Consider the following 16,868-nt stretch of genomic DNA (forward strand, 5'->3'; position numbering starts at 1 on the left):
TTCAGCACCCACAGTCCTGATGCTTGATAATGGCTCTTCCCTGGGCTCAACCCAGAGAGTGATGGGAGCTCATCATCAAATTCCAGAGTGGCTCCCATAGAAGCCCACACCAGGCCCCTGCCTCCTATAACCTCTGTGTAGTAGCTATTGGTAGCGCTCTGCTCAGTTCCCTTTGCCACCCATCCCCAGCTCTGAAGGGCTGCAGCCTTCTCCTGAGAACTTTCCTTGACCAGTGGGAGCCCCTTTGGTCCAGAAGAGCCTGGGAGGTTACCGATGGCAGTTTGCAGCCAATGACTGATTGATACGAGGGTACAGCGGCCCAGTATGCTTGTCCCACATCAATGGGACTCTCAAATGCCACTCTGCAGTGGCATTTATGGTCCAGAGCTCCCCATGGGAACCCTCATCCTTCTTTAGCCCCCTCCCCCGCCCAGTCCCTCTTTCCTTGCTCTTGACCGGTTTCTTCAGACAGCACTCCCTCGGTGCGTCTCTTACCCAGAATCCCTGTTTCAGGCTCTGCTTCTAGGGACATTGACCAGGGCCACTCCCTCCCCCACCTCTCAGGAGTCTCCCCAAAACAGCCAGGATTAAACACACAAACGAGAGAAATGCCAAAACCATCTAGCAGAGACACTTGCATGCTCATCAGATGAAAAGGCAAAGATTTAGCCATAGGCTCACTCAATCTGGGGGGCATGTCTGCTTCTATCTGCAAAGGCCCCAAGAATGGGGGAGAACATCTGGTCTCCTCTGGGTCACTCCAATCTGGAGAACAAGGGCCAGGGTCAAGGCCACAGCTCAGGAAACCAACAGATCCTACAGGTCACCCGAATCCTCTGTCTGATGCTGCTGTGGACCCAGTGGCCTCCACTGAGAGCACCCGTAGTCACATCAAACAGACCTTCCCTCCCACCCTGGGGAGTTTTCATATTCTCCCCACAAAAAGAGAGATGGGAGACCAGAGACCCTAAGAATCTCAGACATGGTGGGAAACAAAGTCTCCAAGGAATATGAGTCCTTCAGAGACAGAAAATCTCCCTGCTAAATGATGTAAGGGACTTCAATGACCAGATAGAGGTTGTCCGTGCCACACTGTGGCTCAGGGATATGAGGGAAAGACAAAACATTGGGAATTGTACCAGCTACAATCAGATGTTAGTGTTTCACTGCAAAGGCCAGGCCAGGGGCCCTGGCTGCCCCCCCACTGCAGTCAGGAGGCAGACTGCAAACGGTGAGGGCCCCCTAAGAGTCAGGGAAGCCAGAGGAAAGACCGAAACCTGAGGAACCTCTCCCCAGGGAAGGTCACGAACAGGGAGATGACAAACACTCTTCCAAACAGTGAGCGCATGCTGGACTTCATCCAAGGTGGGGAAATATTACAACTGTCCTCAGGGATGTGATTAGCATCCCAAGAGCCCAGATGGGTGGATCAGGAGGAGACAAAGGTCACAGGAGATTGGGCAAGGAGACCAGCCGTCAGAGGCTGTGGCATTGGCAAGAAACCACTCCTTCCTCGCCTTGCTCCCTCAATAAGAAAACCGTGTGGGGGATTATGGTTGGTGGAGAAACACAAAATAGGAAACAAAGGGAACAAGAAAACAGTGCTACTGGTTGAGTGAAGGGAGGATGGGACATCAGAAGGGGAATGGAAGGAGCAGCCATAGTAAAGCAGGAGAAAACAGGGATGTGCTTCTGTAAGAGGACCCTATACCCCGGGAGCTCTTAAAGTCTACCCATTTTAGCCGTGGGCCTCCATTTTACCAATATGGTCACTGGCTCCTCTGAAGAGAACTTTATTTTTTTTAATTTTTAAAAAGATTTTATTTATTTATTTGACAAAGAGAAAGAGCAGGGTGGGGAGCAGCAGAGGGAGAGGGAGAAGCAGTCTCCCCGCTGAGCAGGGAGCCTGATGTGGGGATCTATCCCAGGATCTGGGATCATGACCTGAACCCAAGTCAGATGCTTAAACCAACTGAGCCACCCAGGTGTCCCTCTGGAGAGAATTTTAAATATTTATTTAGGAGGCCCAAGACGGTTAGCAGGGGCAAAGGAGAGATATGATTAACAGGAGGCTCCCTGGAAGTGTGTGTGGTGGTACCTAACAAAGATGCAGAGACTTGGCGGATGGAAGCAAAAGCTGTAGGAACTCTCTTATGGTCTGTAAAGTTGGGCCAAAGTTGGAAATGTTGGGCCAAAGTCAATGTTTATGTAAATGCTACCAAAGAGTACTGTTTTTTTTTTTTTTTAATTGGTTGTCTTCTTGCACTTAGCTCTGTAGTATATTGCGGAAGATGGTGTCATGATAATACTATCTACCACCTGGGTGACTTCAGCAAGGTCCCTAACCTCTGTGTCTCTATTTCTTTTTCTGTAAAATAATAGTAATAATAATAATAATAATAATAATAATATTATTATTATTATATTAATAATAATATAATAATATTAATAATATTATAATTAATAATTTATTATTATTATTATTATTATTATTATTATTATTATTATTTTGGTTGTTATAAGGCTCAGGGACAATAAACTGTGTGAAATTTCCAGCACATAACATGACCTTGATACATGCCTCCCTCTTTTTCCCATGCTCAGAAGAGTAGTAGTTGCATAGGTAGGACATGAAAACATCATGAAACTAGGCAAGCACTAAGCAACAACATAAAACACAATGGTAAAGAAGTGTCTCGAGGAGGGTATTAATATGCTGAATGAAATACAAATACCGTAGGATTTCACTTCACATATCAAACCTTAAAAAACAAAACAAATAAGCCAACGACAGAAGCCGACCCATAAATACACAGACCAAACTGATGGCTGCTAGAGGGGAGGGCAGTGAGGGATGGGTAAAGGAGGGAAGGGGATTAGGAGGTACCAACTTGTGGTTATAAAATAAATAAGTGAAGGAGGTGAAAAGTCCAGCACAGGGAATGCAGTCAGTAATACTGTAATGATGTCTGGTGACAGATGGTAGCTACACATACCGTGGTGAGCACCGCAGAGTGTATAGAATTGTCGAATTATTGCATCGTGCACCTGAAACTAACACAACATTGTATGTCAGCTATATGTCCAAAATAAAAATTGTTTTTTAAAATTGCAAGCCAAACATGTTTTGTATTGATGCTGTGGAATATTATTTAACAATAAAAAGGAATGAAGTACTAGAAAAATAAAGCAGCAATGTCTCAAGGAGATATCACGCTTAGGTATCCGGTAATAGTACGGTTAACGTGCGCTGAGCTTATTGTCAGGGGAGAAAAGTGGAATCTTTCACAACAGAGCACAAAAGAGAGATACTGAAGAATTTTTAAGGCTTTCAATTCCTAATGTGGTTCATCCGCAGTGTGAAAGGTGCTGGTTGAAGGAAATATGAGGTTTTAGGCAGTAGAGAACAAAGCATGTCCCCAGGCTCAGTATGGAAATGATAGAGATCCAAGACCACCTGAGCAGTGAAAGTCCAATTGTAAGAGCCGTTCTTCTGGGAAATTGGGGGAGGGGGGCGCTAGAAAAGGGCCAGGATCAAGGGTCCAACATATAAAGGAATCCCTTTCTAAGTTTATGAAATGGCAAAGACAGAAGTGAGAAGTGGCACAAGGGCTCAATCGAAGTAGAGGTAAGGACTTATGGGAGAATATTCTAGAAATAAGTTAGATGCAGTAAAAAGAATTGTCACACAGTGATTAATGATAGAAATCAAGGCCATTTAGTAAAAAATAAGAAAAAAAATCTTTACAGGGAAGCACATAGGGACCCAGAAAATGGATAAGGACACTTTGTGCTCCGAGATCTCTTTATTTAGCAAGCCTCCAAATGTAATATTTTTAAATTAATAGGATATGATAGAGAGAGGGGGGAAAAGAACAGAAACAGACAGTAGAATCGTCAAGTAAAGAAGTAGTTGTGGCAGATGGGAAATAATGTCCTTCCTAAAAGGTGTTTTCGGTGGGTTGGTTTTAGGCAGCTCAATTTACATATTGCAAAAAGATTTTCCAATTTACACCATGGAGGCATGAACCACCAGTGAGGGGGACACAGAAAGTAGACACTGGAGCCATTAAGGATAATGGCATTTCTGAAACAGCCAAGTCGATACTGAGTTGGGCGGGGGGTTGGGGGGCTGGCATTTACTTAAGTCCTTTATTTCATTAGAACATTCAAAGTCATGTTGAGAGACTCATGCTGAGGGATTGCCCTGGGGAATAGGACCACCAGTCCCTGCTCAGAGCCTTCATTCTGGAGGGGAAACCACAAAACCACCCTGCAAGCGTTTGTGAGACTGTTGTGAAGATGATCACTGCCTGGGTGGGACACAGAAGTTCAGCACCCAGAAGAGGTCAGCTAGTCTACTCATTCCTTTCATAGGTAAAGAGAAACAGAGGCAGCAAGAGATCAAGTGGCTTGGACAAAGCTATCAGGCAGTGTGAGAGCTAGGACTAGAACAAGGGCCTTCTGGAAGTTCTTCTAAAGGCTTGCTCAATATGCTGCCATAAAAATCAGTTATGTTTCCGTAAACAGTTTGGTAGCCTCCACAACAGTGTCCAACTACATCAGTAGAGTGTCCTATTTCAAGGTAATATTTCTGATATTTTTAGCAAATAGATTCCACAGGTTTCATTATCACGCATCCGCTTGCCTTCCCTCTGCCCCCATTCCCGACCGTCATTGATGAGGCAAAATCATCCCCAAAAATAAATGGGGGAAGAAAGCAGGAGAGGAGGCTAAGGAAGCCAAAGCAAGCACGCACACTTGGCAACTGGGCATAGAGAATGCACTCATGAGAGACAGAGAGAGAGAGAGAAAGAGAGAGAGAAGCAGGCTCCCTGCAAGGAGCCTGATGTGGGACCTGATCCCAGATCCCAGGATCACGCCCTGGGCCAAAGGCAGCCGCTCAACCACTGAGCCACTCAGGCGTCCCAAGAATGCACTCTAATAGGCCCTCAGCCTTCCTCTCCTGGAGTTGGTGTTTCTCACTCTCGTGTATGGCAATGTCTGACCCCTAGGCAATGCCGAGCATCTCTGCACGTTTCAACTTTATACAAATGCTACAGTCCTGTCTCTAGAATCTTTCTGAATGCCCTTCCCTTATCAATGCTGCTGACTGTCCAAATCCACCAACGCTGCTCATTAGACTAACAGTTGCTTCTGCTTTGAAGCTTCTATCACTAAGTGCAGAAATCTGAGTGAAAATTTTGCCCGAGAAGGATACTACCACCATGTTTCTGTTGCCCAAGAGTAAAGCCTGAACTCACAGGGACTAAGATCCACCTAGTGATCTTTTCCCCCGGGCTAAAGAGTGGTGCTTTGTTGCCACTGGTTTCCGAAGGAGGAACAGCAGATGGGCATCTGAAGGCAGAATTAACTCAAGAGTCATTACATGAGGGTGTTCTCAGTTGAGTGCCCTAGAGTAAATAGTAATTACATGTTCCTTCAAGATTACTCTCAGCCTGAGGTGGGGGAAAGAAGAGAGTCATGGATGGCTGACCACGGTCCCCTTAACGTGCACACGTGTGCACAGAAACACAGGCCAGTCAAAAGCCTGGATTCGGAATTTGCCCCTAAGAGTGTGATATCAGTTCTATAAGTCCCCTGAAGTATACAAATCGGACTGTCTCTGAGACATCAGAAATTGTCCTTACCTACTTGCATTCTTCTTTCCTCGAGGAGTATCCCCTAGAGATGCACCCCTAAATATGTGGAAGACAAGCCATCCATGCTTGGTCACACTGTACGAAGAGGAGGCATTCACCCTGTGCAGAAGCTACACTCCAGTGACGGACTCCACATCACTTAGAGACGCACAAGACCATCTAAACCATTTCCAACTTTCACTCCTGGACTCTGCGAGGGTATGGAGAGCAGGTCTCCACGAAGGCTGGAAAGCTTGGCCACATCTCTCCAGACCCAGGCAGGCACTGGGAGGATGCTCACTTGGTTCCGGGATATGGAAGCGTAGGGAATTGTGGAGGGCTGGGTGGGTCTCTAAACCATCTTTCGAGGAGCACTTTCTGCTATATCTGTAAGCCGTCCAGTGGGAGGAATGTAGGGACTTAGAAATTTCCCTTGTCTTGGCCTTTTTGGCATGGGCCCTAGAAAATGATTACCATGGCCAGAATGCCGTCATCAGCACCAACATCAACAATGGTTCTGAGAGCTTATCACCTAGGAGCCACCGCTCTGAAGATCTCTGTGTGGGTCTTTAATCCTCACAATGACCCCATGGGGAAGGTGCTCTCATCATGCCCATTATACAGATGAGGAAGTCGGGTGTGGGGTGGAGGGGCTGGGGAAATTGCTCAGGGTCACAGCTAGTACAGGGGGACAGGAGTCCAGCGTGGCTCTAAAGCCTTACGTAGTCACCACCCAGACTACTTCATGGAGATCATCTTAGGGGACCAAGTTAGTCTAAGACTGGTAAGCACTTTCTATTTCAATGTTTTTTTGTTTGTTTGTTTTTTGTTTTAGATTTTACTTATTTATTTGAGAGAGAGAGAGAAAAAAACACAAGCAGGGAGTAGGGGCAGGGGCAGAGGGAGAGGGAGAAGCAGACCCCCCTCTGCCCCCTGCCAAGCAGGGAGCCCGACATGGGACTTGATCCCAGAACCCTGAGATCATGACCTGAGCCGAAGGGAGATGCTTAACTGACTGAGCCACCCAGGGGCTCCCATGTCCCATTTCAAAGGAATGTTTACACTCTGATTCTTTTTTTAGCTTCACACCAATGTCCCTGAGGCACTCAGAGCAGGTTTCTGCCCCCTTCTCCGTGGGTGAAGGCAGAGAGGGGTTAGGTACTTGCTGAGGTCGCCCTGACTAGGAAGCCTCTTCCAAATCCCAGCATGCTCCTCTCTTCTGAGGCTACAGAAGGACTTTGAGCAAACCCTAAGGAACAGGCACCCTGGTACTGGGGCTTCTCCAGACCTTCTGGGGAGGAAGATTGTGGGGAAGAATGTCAGGACCTCAGAGGCGTGAAACAATAGTCTCTACAAATTAAAAACAAAATAAAAAATGCAGAGTTTATAAAATGTTGTGGAGCAAGTGAGCCTGACCAGTTTTCCACTCACTGCCCAGTTGTACTTCCAGACAGGGGGAGTTGAGGAGAAAGAACAAACTGAGGAAAATGATAGATAATAGGAACTGAGTGAGGTCGGTCAAGGCATGAAGCCAGAGAAAAGCCATGGGCCCGTGGCCTTGCATTAAAGGGACAGGCTGGCCGACCTGTGGTTCAGTTAGGAGCACAATATGTTGGCTCCGTCATGAACCACAGTTTTAAGGGTCAATGTTTAGAGTGGGAAGGTCCAAGAGACCTCTTCCAATCCACCATTTTATGATCAGGGAACTGAGGTCCTGAGAGCATGTGCATCTTAATTATCACTGGTCTGAGGCGGGACCTGGGCTGGGCCCACCTGGTCCCTGCCTGTCTGCCCCTCTGCCCACTGAAGCTGTAGATGCAAGCAGCCCTCAACATTTGACCTCCTTCCAACAGACTTTGTTTTTTAGCTTTTTATAAAAAGATTTTATTTATTCATTTAAGAGAAAGAGAGAGAGAGCATGATTAGGGGGGATGGGTAGAGGGAGAAGCAGACCCCCCATGGAGCAGGGAACCCAAAGCAGGACTTGATCCCAGGACCCTGGGATAGTGACCTGAGCCAAAAGCAGATGTTTAATCAACGAGCCACTCAGGAGCCACCCCTTCCCCTTTTCAAACTTTTTATTTCAAAACAATTCTAGATTTGCCAGAAGTTGTCTGTCCCCGGCTGACCTGTACACACACGAAGTCTCAATATAACTGTAGATGTATGTGGGGTGATGGGTCAGTTCTGAGACTGACTTAGGAGCAAACAATTCTTCTTTCTCAGATCTTATCTTACCCCATCACTGCCTTGAACCCTAACACACACACAGACACACACACACAGACACACAGACACACACACATGGCCTAATCAGCAATAGTTTCACTCCTGAATATTGCTGGAAAGATCACTAAGCCAAGCTAATCAATTGTCTCAGCCAGCTCCCAGCCCCCAGGAGATGCCTAGACCTTTCATTGCTATCATTTAACTCTTAGCAGCCTGAGTTTTTATCTACTGTCTTCCAAAAGAGAGCAGAAATACTCTTTTGGGAAGAATCTGGTGCCTGAGATGATGTTCCTCTATTGCCACCTTTCAAAAGCCTTGTCTATGCTAATGGAAGCAGACACTCTGGAACACTTCAGAAGGCAGGCCTCCCTCTTATGTATACCACCCGGGACCAGCGTGGTTAAGGCGGGAAGAGAACGAGGGCCCCCCAGAGTGTGAGCAGCCAGAGGAGGCAGGTAAGTATAGCCCAGAAAGGGGAGAGGACAGGGTATGACAAACGAGGGGAACAGTCACAGGAGAGATACCAGTTTAGCAATTAAATCTGACATCGGCTTAGACAAAGCTTCTTTACAGAACAGAATAAAATTCCTAGGAAGGTTTGTGCACATCTAAATAAAAGACATCTCTCTTTTTTTATTTTTATTTTTTATCTGGCCATGAAAGCAGGAGGGACAGAGGGGAGACGTGCTGAGTCAAGGACCACAATCTATGGGTCACAGTTTAATGTAGTTAAGGCAGCTGGACATTTGCAACTTCCAATCACTCCTCCCACAATTAAGGGATCAGAGATGCCCCCTTGAGACAAGCAACTCCATGCAATTCACTTTGCATGTGTTGATGGAACACACACTATGTGCCAGGCACCGTCGTAGGCACCGAGGAATTTCAAAGATGCATAGTGAGGAGGCAAAGGGGAGGCAATGATGATTCCAGGGTTTTAGTAGTGGTACTCCCAAATCTAGGAGGGAGACCAAAGAAGGGGGCAGTGAGAACAATGTGGGCACTTCGTCAGTTTGAGTGGCACCGGGATTCACAGTCTGGATCCCTGCTTCAATCAGGAAATACATGGTTTATTAGTGGGGAAAGAAAAGGAGTAGGGCTCATTGCCTTGCAGCATAGAAAGTCCCTACACAGAGAAACAGAAGGAGCGTTGAGGACTTTGGAACCGGGGCATCCATAAGAGGACAACTCTTCAGGAACTGCGGTGGGGCCCACTCAGCAACTGGATTCACTTGTCAAGCAATCGTGTTGAGAGGAGGACAGAGAAGGCACCTGCTGCCCTGACAACACAGCCCTGTTGACTTCACAATCAGGACTGGCCTGGCCTTGCTTGGTGGATAAAGCCCAAACTGCTCTCTAAGAGTGGAGGGTAGAGAGGGGTGCAGGAGTGACCTGGGGACCTTAGAACAAAACTGCTTGTCTGAATGTGAGCAGGGCCAGGAGAGCTGACCAGACTCTGGTTCTATGGAGCAAAAAAAGAGCCTGGCTTTCTTCCCTTCACCTAGGACTGCTGTCCAAAGCCCAGTTTCCATCCTCTGTTCTCCCACAGTGTTTTTTTTTTAAAATTTCATTTATTTATTTATGAGAGACAGAGAGAGAGAGAGAGAGAGAGAGAGAGAGAGAGGCAGAGACACAGGCAGAGCGAGAAGCAGGCTCCTCACAGGGAGCCCAACGTGGGACTCGATCCCGGGTCTCCAGGATCACACCCTGGGCTAAAGGCAGGCGCTAAACTGCTTAGCCACCCGGGGACCCCCTCCCACAGTGGTTTAAAGGCTCTTAGTTCTTTCCAGATTGGTGGTGGTGGTGGGTGTCCTGATAGGTCTTGATCTCTGGTTTACCTGTGGAATAGCTCACTGGTGGTTGAGACTGGAAGTCTTGCTGATCCAGGATTCCACCCACCAACATTCAGGAAAATAGCCTGTTACAAACTGAATGTTTGTATTCCCTCAAAGTTCATATGTTGAAGTTCTGATGTCTAATGTGATGGTCTTAGGAGGTGGGGCGTTGGGGAGGTGTTTAGGTTTAGATGAGGTCATGAGGGTGGGGGCTCCCATGATGGGATTAGTGTCTTTCTAAGAAGAGGAAGAGACCAGTGCTTTTGCTCTCTCCACCCTGTGAAGATGAATGAGAATGCCGTTGGCTTATAAAGAGGGTCTTCACCCAACCTGATCACGCCACCACCCTCATCTAGGGCTTCCTGGCTCCTGAACTATGAGAACTACATTCTTGTCATCTAAGCCACCTGGCTATGGTACGTTGTCATTGCAGCCCAAGCTGATTAAGACATAGCTCCTTAGTGGGAGGTGTGGGAGCCTGTCTTTAGTGGTATGACAACCCCGTGAGGTAGGCTCTATAATGATGCCCAGTTAGCAGATGGGAAAACTAAGGCTTTAAGGGATTAATTAGCTCAAGTCTGGGAGCTGAGAAGAGATGTGGTGCCAGGGTTCAGACCCTGGCTCCCTGCTCAGAGTGTGTGCTCTTGACCACAGCTCTGTGCCATCCATGAGAGGCACCTGGTAGGGAAGGGGCGGGAATGATCAGTGATGAGCTGGACATAATGACATTGTAGCTGCCCTTGGGGAGTGTCTAGTGCAATGAGGGAGACCCACAATCACACCCTAGAGATGAATGCAATACTGGAGGGAGATCTGTTGAGTGCTCCAGGAAGAGGGGGATGTCACCCACGTAAGGTAGTTTTCACAGCAAAGCTGATGTAGATGGGCTATAAATCACATTTTTTAAAAAAAGAAGATTTAATTTATTTGACAGAGAGAGAGACAGTGAGCAAGAGCACAAACAGGCGGGAGGGGCAGACAGAGGGAGAAAGAAAAGCAGACTCCCTGTTGAGCAGAGCCCGACTAGGGGCTTGATCCCTGGGATAATGATCTGAACTGAAGGCAGATGCTGAACTGACTGAGCCACCCAGGCGTCCTTATAAATGCCATCTTGACTCCAGCAAGGGCAAGTGCAAGAGGACTCACGGGCCACTGAGCATGAAGTACTAAGAGAAGGAGCAGTGCCCAGGGAAAAGGGGGAAATAGAAAGCCAGGGGCCTCCACTGATAGAAAGTCCCCTGTCTGGAGCCTCTGCTAATCTCATGAAGCAGGGAAAATAGGCCCAGGTGAAAGGACTAGAAAGTGCTCACTTGGTTGGTGGCAGAAAAGAAAGGCAAGTGTCCACAGAGCATTCAGAATCCTTCTGTATCAGGGGTTCCTGCTTTTCCTTCCCAAGCAGGAGACCACACACTCCAGGAGAGCCAGGGCACGTTTGGGCAGCCATATGGCTCTGACTTTCCCCTCTCCTCCGCTGTACCCCAGAGAACGAGGGGAGAGGGCAGCCAGAATGTGTGGAGAACTTAGACTCCTGACCTCAGCTTTGCCTTGACATTGCTTGACCTTGGCCAGGTTGCTCCTCGCCTTCTCTGGCTGAAGATCCGTGAGATCTCCACCTAGCTTTCTCCCGGGCACAGTGAACCAGACGGGCTTTGAGGTCCTGGTATACAGAGAGCAGGGCACGGGGACCAGGGACTCGGACCCAACCAAAGAGCAAAAGGGAAAGGAGGGGCTGGTGGAGCTGTGAATTTGCTGCAGAAGGGGAGACAGCCCACAGAGGTTCAGCCTCAGGACCAAAGTGGGGGCGAATCCTCTCCACCTGCTCCACCAGGCAGCAGGGGAACTCTCCAGTTGCTGGAAAATTGAGCCGTACTCCTGTCTCCATGTTCTCACCTCTGGACTGGCGGAGGAGAATTGATTTGGGGAGTTGGAGGCGCACATCCCCTCCAGACCCTTGGTTAACGGAGGATCCGCATCTGCTGTGCTGCTGGGGACTTTTTCTGAGCACATCAGCTGACTCTGGCTTCAGAGCTCCTGCCATAGTTTCCATTCTTGCTTTGTAGAACGATTCCCCTCTCCCCATCTTCCACTTTGCTGAAGTTGTACAGCAGCCTGAAAATGCTGATGGCTTAACTGGTTTAATTTTTTTTTTCCCCAGCAGCCCTGAGGGGTTTTAACTCTTTCCTCCTGCAGAAACCCTGCTTTTGGAGTTGAATGTTTAAACTCTCACTGGGAGACTCATAAATATTCGGAGTCACTCTCTCCCTCTCTGTTTGATTAGGAAATGAGCCTTTAACTCAATGTAATCCCCAAGCCATTAACAAAAAAGCCCTCAACAGCTCCACTATTAGAATTTCACTCTTAACCCGCTGAGGATTGAATTAGATTAACATAACTACCCACAATCTGAGTTTATTTTCTGTGCCAGATAGAAATGTGTTTTTCAGGGAAGGCGAGAAGGGGGAGGGAAGGGAGGAGGGAGGGAGAGAGAGAGAGCAGGAGGGTAATGAAATGTAAAAATAGAGATAAGAAAAAGATGGACAGATACACTGTAGAAATGAAGGGATGGGGAGAAAGAGCGGTGCATGGTCTCTGGTTTAAAAATCCTGCCAGCTGCCGTCTTTTATTTACGGGGTATTTGGAGAGGCCTGAGCTATGTGAAATTGTTTGAATTAGGGGAGCGCTTTCCAGGTATTTGCAATTCCTTCTTCCTGGAGATTGATGGTCCTGCACCTGAGCCTGCTGTATTCCAAAGCACCTGCTCATTGGCCCCACTGTCCCCAATTTGGGAGGAGATCGGGCTGAGTTTCCATGCTCAAGGGAAAGGGGGGGGGACACATAAAACAACAGTGCAGGCACACAGGCGACTGCGCGTTTACAGTCAGAGAAATAAAACAACGACAAAGATGGAACGGGTTAGATTTTGCAGACATGAAGTCACAGACAGCCCCGTGACCAATTGCATTTAAGAAATCAGTGTGGAAAAAAAAAATGAGTTTGACGGGAGCTGGGTCCACACAAAATTAATCGTTATTGAAGCAGAAACTAAGTAATCAGAGGCTGCCTTAGGCAAATGCATTGAAGTTTCCCCCAACTGCATCTTCAGAACTAAGCCCAAAGGGAAAAACCACCCTCACCCTCCCGAAGTTGGGGGTCAAAGTGAGGCCTTCCATCACACTGCCAAACAAAGCTTCCATCCCCCCTTAAAAGCATCCACAAGTAGCAAAAGGAAGGACTGGTTCTTGCCCAAATGTTCCAACAAACATTCTCAACCACTCCTGCTGATGAGAACACAGCACTTGTTCAGAAATGCCGGACTCTCTCCTACTGCCTGTAATCGTGGGCCAGCAGGCTTCGGTGTGCATGTTGGGGGTGGGGGGCACTGGGGGTGGTTTACTCTTGCATTAAAAGATTAAAAAATGTCACACTTTCTCTAAAAAGCCTTTGAGATCTGAGAGTCCTCGGCTAGAAGTTCAGTTGTGCAAACAGCTGACTGCTGCGATTTCTGAATGCTACGTCTCAATCGCTTGATTCGCTTGAGCCTTAATTAACAACAACCCACCAAATCTCACTTCGACATTATTGTGGGGAACCTTAGCAGGATATATTTATCAAAATGGAAGCCTTGAAATAGAAAAAAGCGATCATGCTACAGACAGAGGACATTCAACTTCTGTTTATTTTTTTCTTGATTCATGGGCTTTACCTTCCACACTAGGTTTTAAATAGTGACCACTTCTCCAACCCACTCGCCCTATTTTATGCCAAACTCCTTATTCTGAATTTTCCAACCAGTACATGTGGTCTTACTAGCTGAACATGTGAAGCTGACCTTCTAATTTCTTATTCTTTCCTGATTCCCATGTTCCCCTCCAAAATAATAAATGAATGGATTAAAGACATCAGTAACCCTAAATAAAATGTGGCGGAGAGTAAAGAACCAAAAGTAGAAGTTTGAGGAAGGTCTGAAGTAAAAGGAGATCAAACTGGCTCTCTAAACGTATGTGTGCTCATATTATGTAACTTTTGCCAAGTTAGATTTGTTGTTAAAACTATTTCATTTTTAATCAAAAATAATGCAGGCCCATCTGTTTTGTTTAATGCTTTTAAATTGTTGGAAAGATTATTTTTTTTGTTAGAATATTGTTTTCCCGAACAAATCTAGGAGTAGTCCTTAGCAATAAACTATATGGTTGCCATTGTATTAGTAAGTAGAAATCCAGGTGTCACTAGACTACTCATTCTAAAATTTGTATATGATACACATTAAACATCATCACATTCCCCCCCTAAAGTTTAGGACTATATTACTTTGTAAATAACGTACAGCAAACCTCCCCAACTGCAGGATTCTTAGTTAATACTCTGCATTATCCAAAAACCAAAGTCCCAAATCTTCCACAGGAAGCTGGTGGCACGTGGGCCCTGTGGACACATGACAATGTCTGAGGACTGTCAGCCCTGGGAGCCACTGATGTGCTCACAGAGCTTACACCCCGACTGTCTGAAACAAGCAGATTTTTGACAAGAATTGCGATATTAAGTTTCTCTCTTTGGGGGAAGGATGCAGACAGAGCACCAAGCATCAACAGCACAGCCACACCTGAGTCCGTCCTTTCGAGAGGCGAGTTCTCCCCCACCCCCACCCAGTTCCCCTTTCAGGATGAAGAAAATACACTAAACACCAAAGGTGTGAGCCAACAAAAGCCTGGAAGGCAAGACCAATCATGAGCTCTCATCTGGACTCCTCAAAGCAAACTCACTCCGTGGAGGAAAAAAAAAAAGAGGGAGAGAGGGAGAGAGGGAGAAAGAAAGCAAGAAAACAAGAATAAAGTCCTTTTCTTTTGAGGTGCTCTAGCAAAACTGGTCACCGGGACTGCTCCGAGTGCCCCTGAACCTGCCGGGAGCCCTCCATCATCACCTGTCCTGGGTGAACTGGGTCCTGCCTCTGTAACCTTCTCAGCTCACCCAGCGCTGGAGCTGCCAGCAAATAAAAGTTTTCACGCTGGGAGACATAACCACCCCCGCGGAGCCGCATGTAAACTTTCCCTTGCCCTTTTGATTTACTTACTTTTTCTCAGCGAAAACAAATAAAAATAACCGGGAACCTACGGGATTGCGAATGAGTTTGGGTAGCAGTCCCACCCAGCCGCCCGGTCCCTCTGACCTTCCCGTGACAGCCTGCCCAGGGCAACCCTTGCCCCCACCAGCCCCGCAGGGATGCTTTCCTATGCCCAAAACCAGAATGAAAGAGCAGGCGCGGGGAGATATTTTTATCCATAAAAAGAGAGAGAGAGAGAGAGAAGGAGGGAAAGGAGGGGGGTGTGGAGGGCAAAGGACAGGCTGGTGCAGGGCAGCGCTGGGGCAGAGACAAGGGAGCAGTGGCGGTACTTACATGCTCGGGGCGCGCAGAGGACCGTCTACACTCAGGTGTTTCCACGGGCTGATGACTCGGTGCTCAGCGACTCCGGCACCAGCTGACAGTCCCCTGTCTGTGTCTCTTTGTGACTAAGGACACAGTACTCCCAACCTATAAATAGATCCCGACTCCGTGATTGATATAACAGGCAGCTGACAAAAAAAAAAAAAAAAAAAAAATCCCACAACCATAACCAGGTCTTAAACAAAACAGCCAAGAGCCCTGGGCTTCCAGCTCCACCGAGCCCCAGGCAGGCGGCACAGCCACCGATGAGCACTGGAAAGCGGGGAAGAGAAATGTACAGTAAAAGGGAGGCGGAAACGGGGGAGGACACACAAAGGGGGAAAGTGTAAAAGTTATTCCTCTAGGGGTGGAGCAGTCCCTTGGGGTCACAGTGAGCTGAGGAATGAGGGTCGGCAGGGAGAGCCAGGGGAGGAGCCCGGCTGGAGGTCCTGACCCTGGGAAGTAGGAAGGAGAGGCCCCATCCTGTCCTGAGCCCAAGGCCCTGTCAGGGCCCAAGTCAAAGTCCCAACTGGGGAGCTTTGGTCACTGCAAGTGCTTTCCACGAAAGTTTCCATTCCTGCCGCCAGATGAGAGGGAAGGGAGGGAACAGAGTTTTCCTAGCTCAGGGGCCAGACTGGCTTCTTGGGGGACCTGCAGAAGGCGCCTGGAGGGTGAGGCGCCTTCACAATGTCCAGGTGAAGGGTTGGGACAGAGCATGGAGTCACCTGTGCCTGGTGAGCCGTGTCCAGCGGGCCCAGCTGCAGCACGTAATGGGTTTTTAAAAGGCCAAGGAACGACATTCCTGACATGAGAATTGCCCAAGGTTGAAAGGCCTTGGGGGTGTTGGTGTCTTTTTCCAGAAAGATTTCCTAGGAGAACACATCGAAAAAATTTCTCCTTGGGGGAAATGAATCCCACTCTTTGAGATGTGGAAGGGTCTCTTAAGAAACAAAGTTCTGCCAAAGTCCCGCAAAGGTGGATGGCCTCTCCAGGGCAGGCCGGCTCAACTCTGAGAGGGGCCACGGGGCGAAGTTTCCAGAAGACGAAGAGTCATGGTGGCAGAAATGTGGGCTGTCCAACAGTTAACCGGGTGAGTTCCCGATCACCCGATGGACTTCCATCCTGCCACGTGCAGACCCACTTGCTTTGGTGACATCTGCCTGGATGATCTGCTTAGGTGAGGTTGCCGCTTCCAGAAGGAATTGGTGCTTTATAATCCTTGAAACTTCCTGATCCCTTTTTTTTTTTTTAAATAAAGTTGAATTTCTTCTTAATGTCAGATCTGATCCCTTACTCTCCAAGATAATAGAAACTGAGGATGGTTAAAGTCAAAGCCCATTTAATATGTAGGACCTCAAACATGCCCACGAGTAGCCTGCCACTGGAAGGTAAGCTCCAAGGGGGGAAAGACCATGTGTTTGTCTTATTCACCATTATTCTCCAAGTGCTGCCATGGAACCTGACACATAGTAAGACCTTCCTGAGTAGGGACTGACTGACTTATTGAATGAATGAATGAATGAATGAATGAATGAATGAATGAGTGCACGAATGTGTGATGTCTAAGACACCCACCTTAGTCCTTTGGACTAAGACACCCACTGTAGAATGTCTGTTTTATAGAAGTGTCCCTAGGAAGGTAAAGAATTGAGGGTGGGCCTTCAGGGTTCCAGAAAAGTCCTGTGCCACCGTTGAGGTGATAGCCCCTTCAGCACACATTCACCACTAGGCTCCTTGTTAGGA

General features: G+C 47.6%; 1 protein-coding gene across 1 annotated transcript in view; it reads right to left on the bottom strand.

Annotated features, from left to right (window-relative positions):
- The window catches only part of ESRRB (estrogen related receptor beta), a 170,864-nt gene extending 155,458 nt beyond the window's left edge, over positions 1-15,406 (bottom strand). The window contains exon 1 of the mRNA XM_041759804.1: positions 15,099-15,406. Within this exon, the coding sequence (XP_041615738.1) occupies positions 15,099-15,100 (2 nt within the window). The 5' untranslated portion in view covers positions 15,101-15,406. The remainder of the gene's footprint in view (positions 1-15,098) is intronic.
- Positions 15,407-16,868: the final 1,462 nt, after the last annotated feature.

The sequence above is a fragment of the Vulpes lagopus genome, chromosome 6, assembly GCF_018345385.1.
Source record: "Vulpes lagopus strain Blue_001 chromosome 6, ASM1834538v1, whole genome shotgun sequence".
NCBI classification, from domain to species: Eukaryota; Metazoa; Chordata; class Mammalia; order Carnivora; family Canidae; genus Vulpes; species Vulpes lagopus.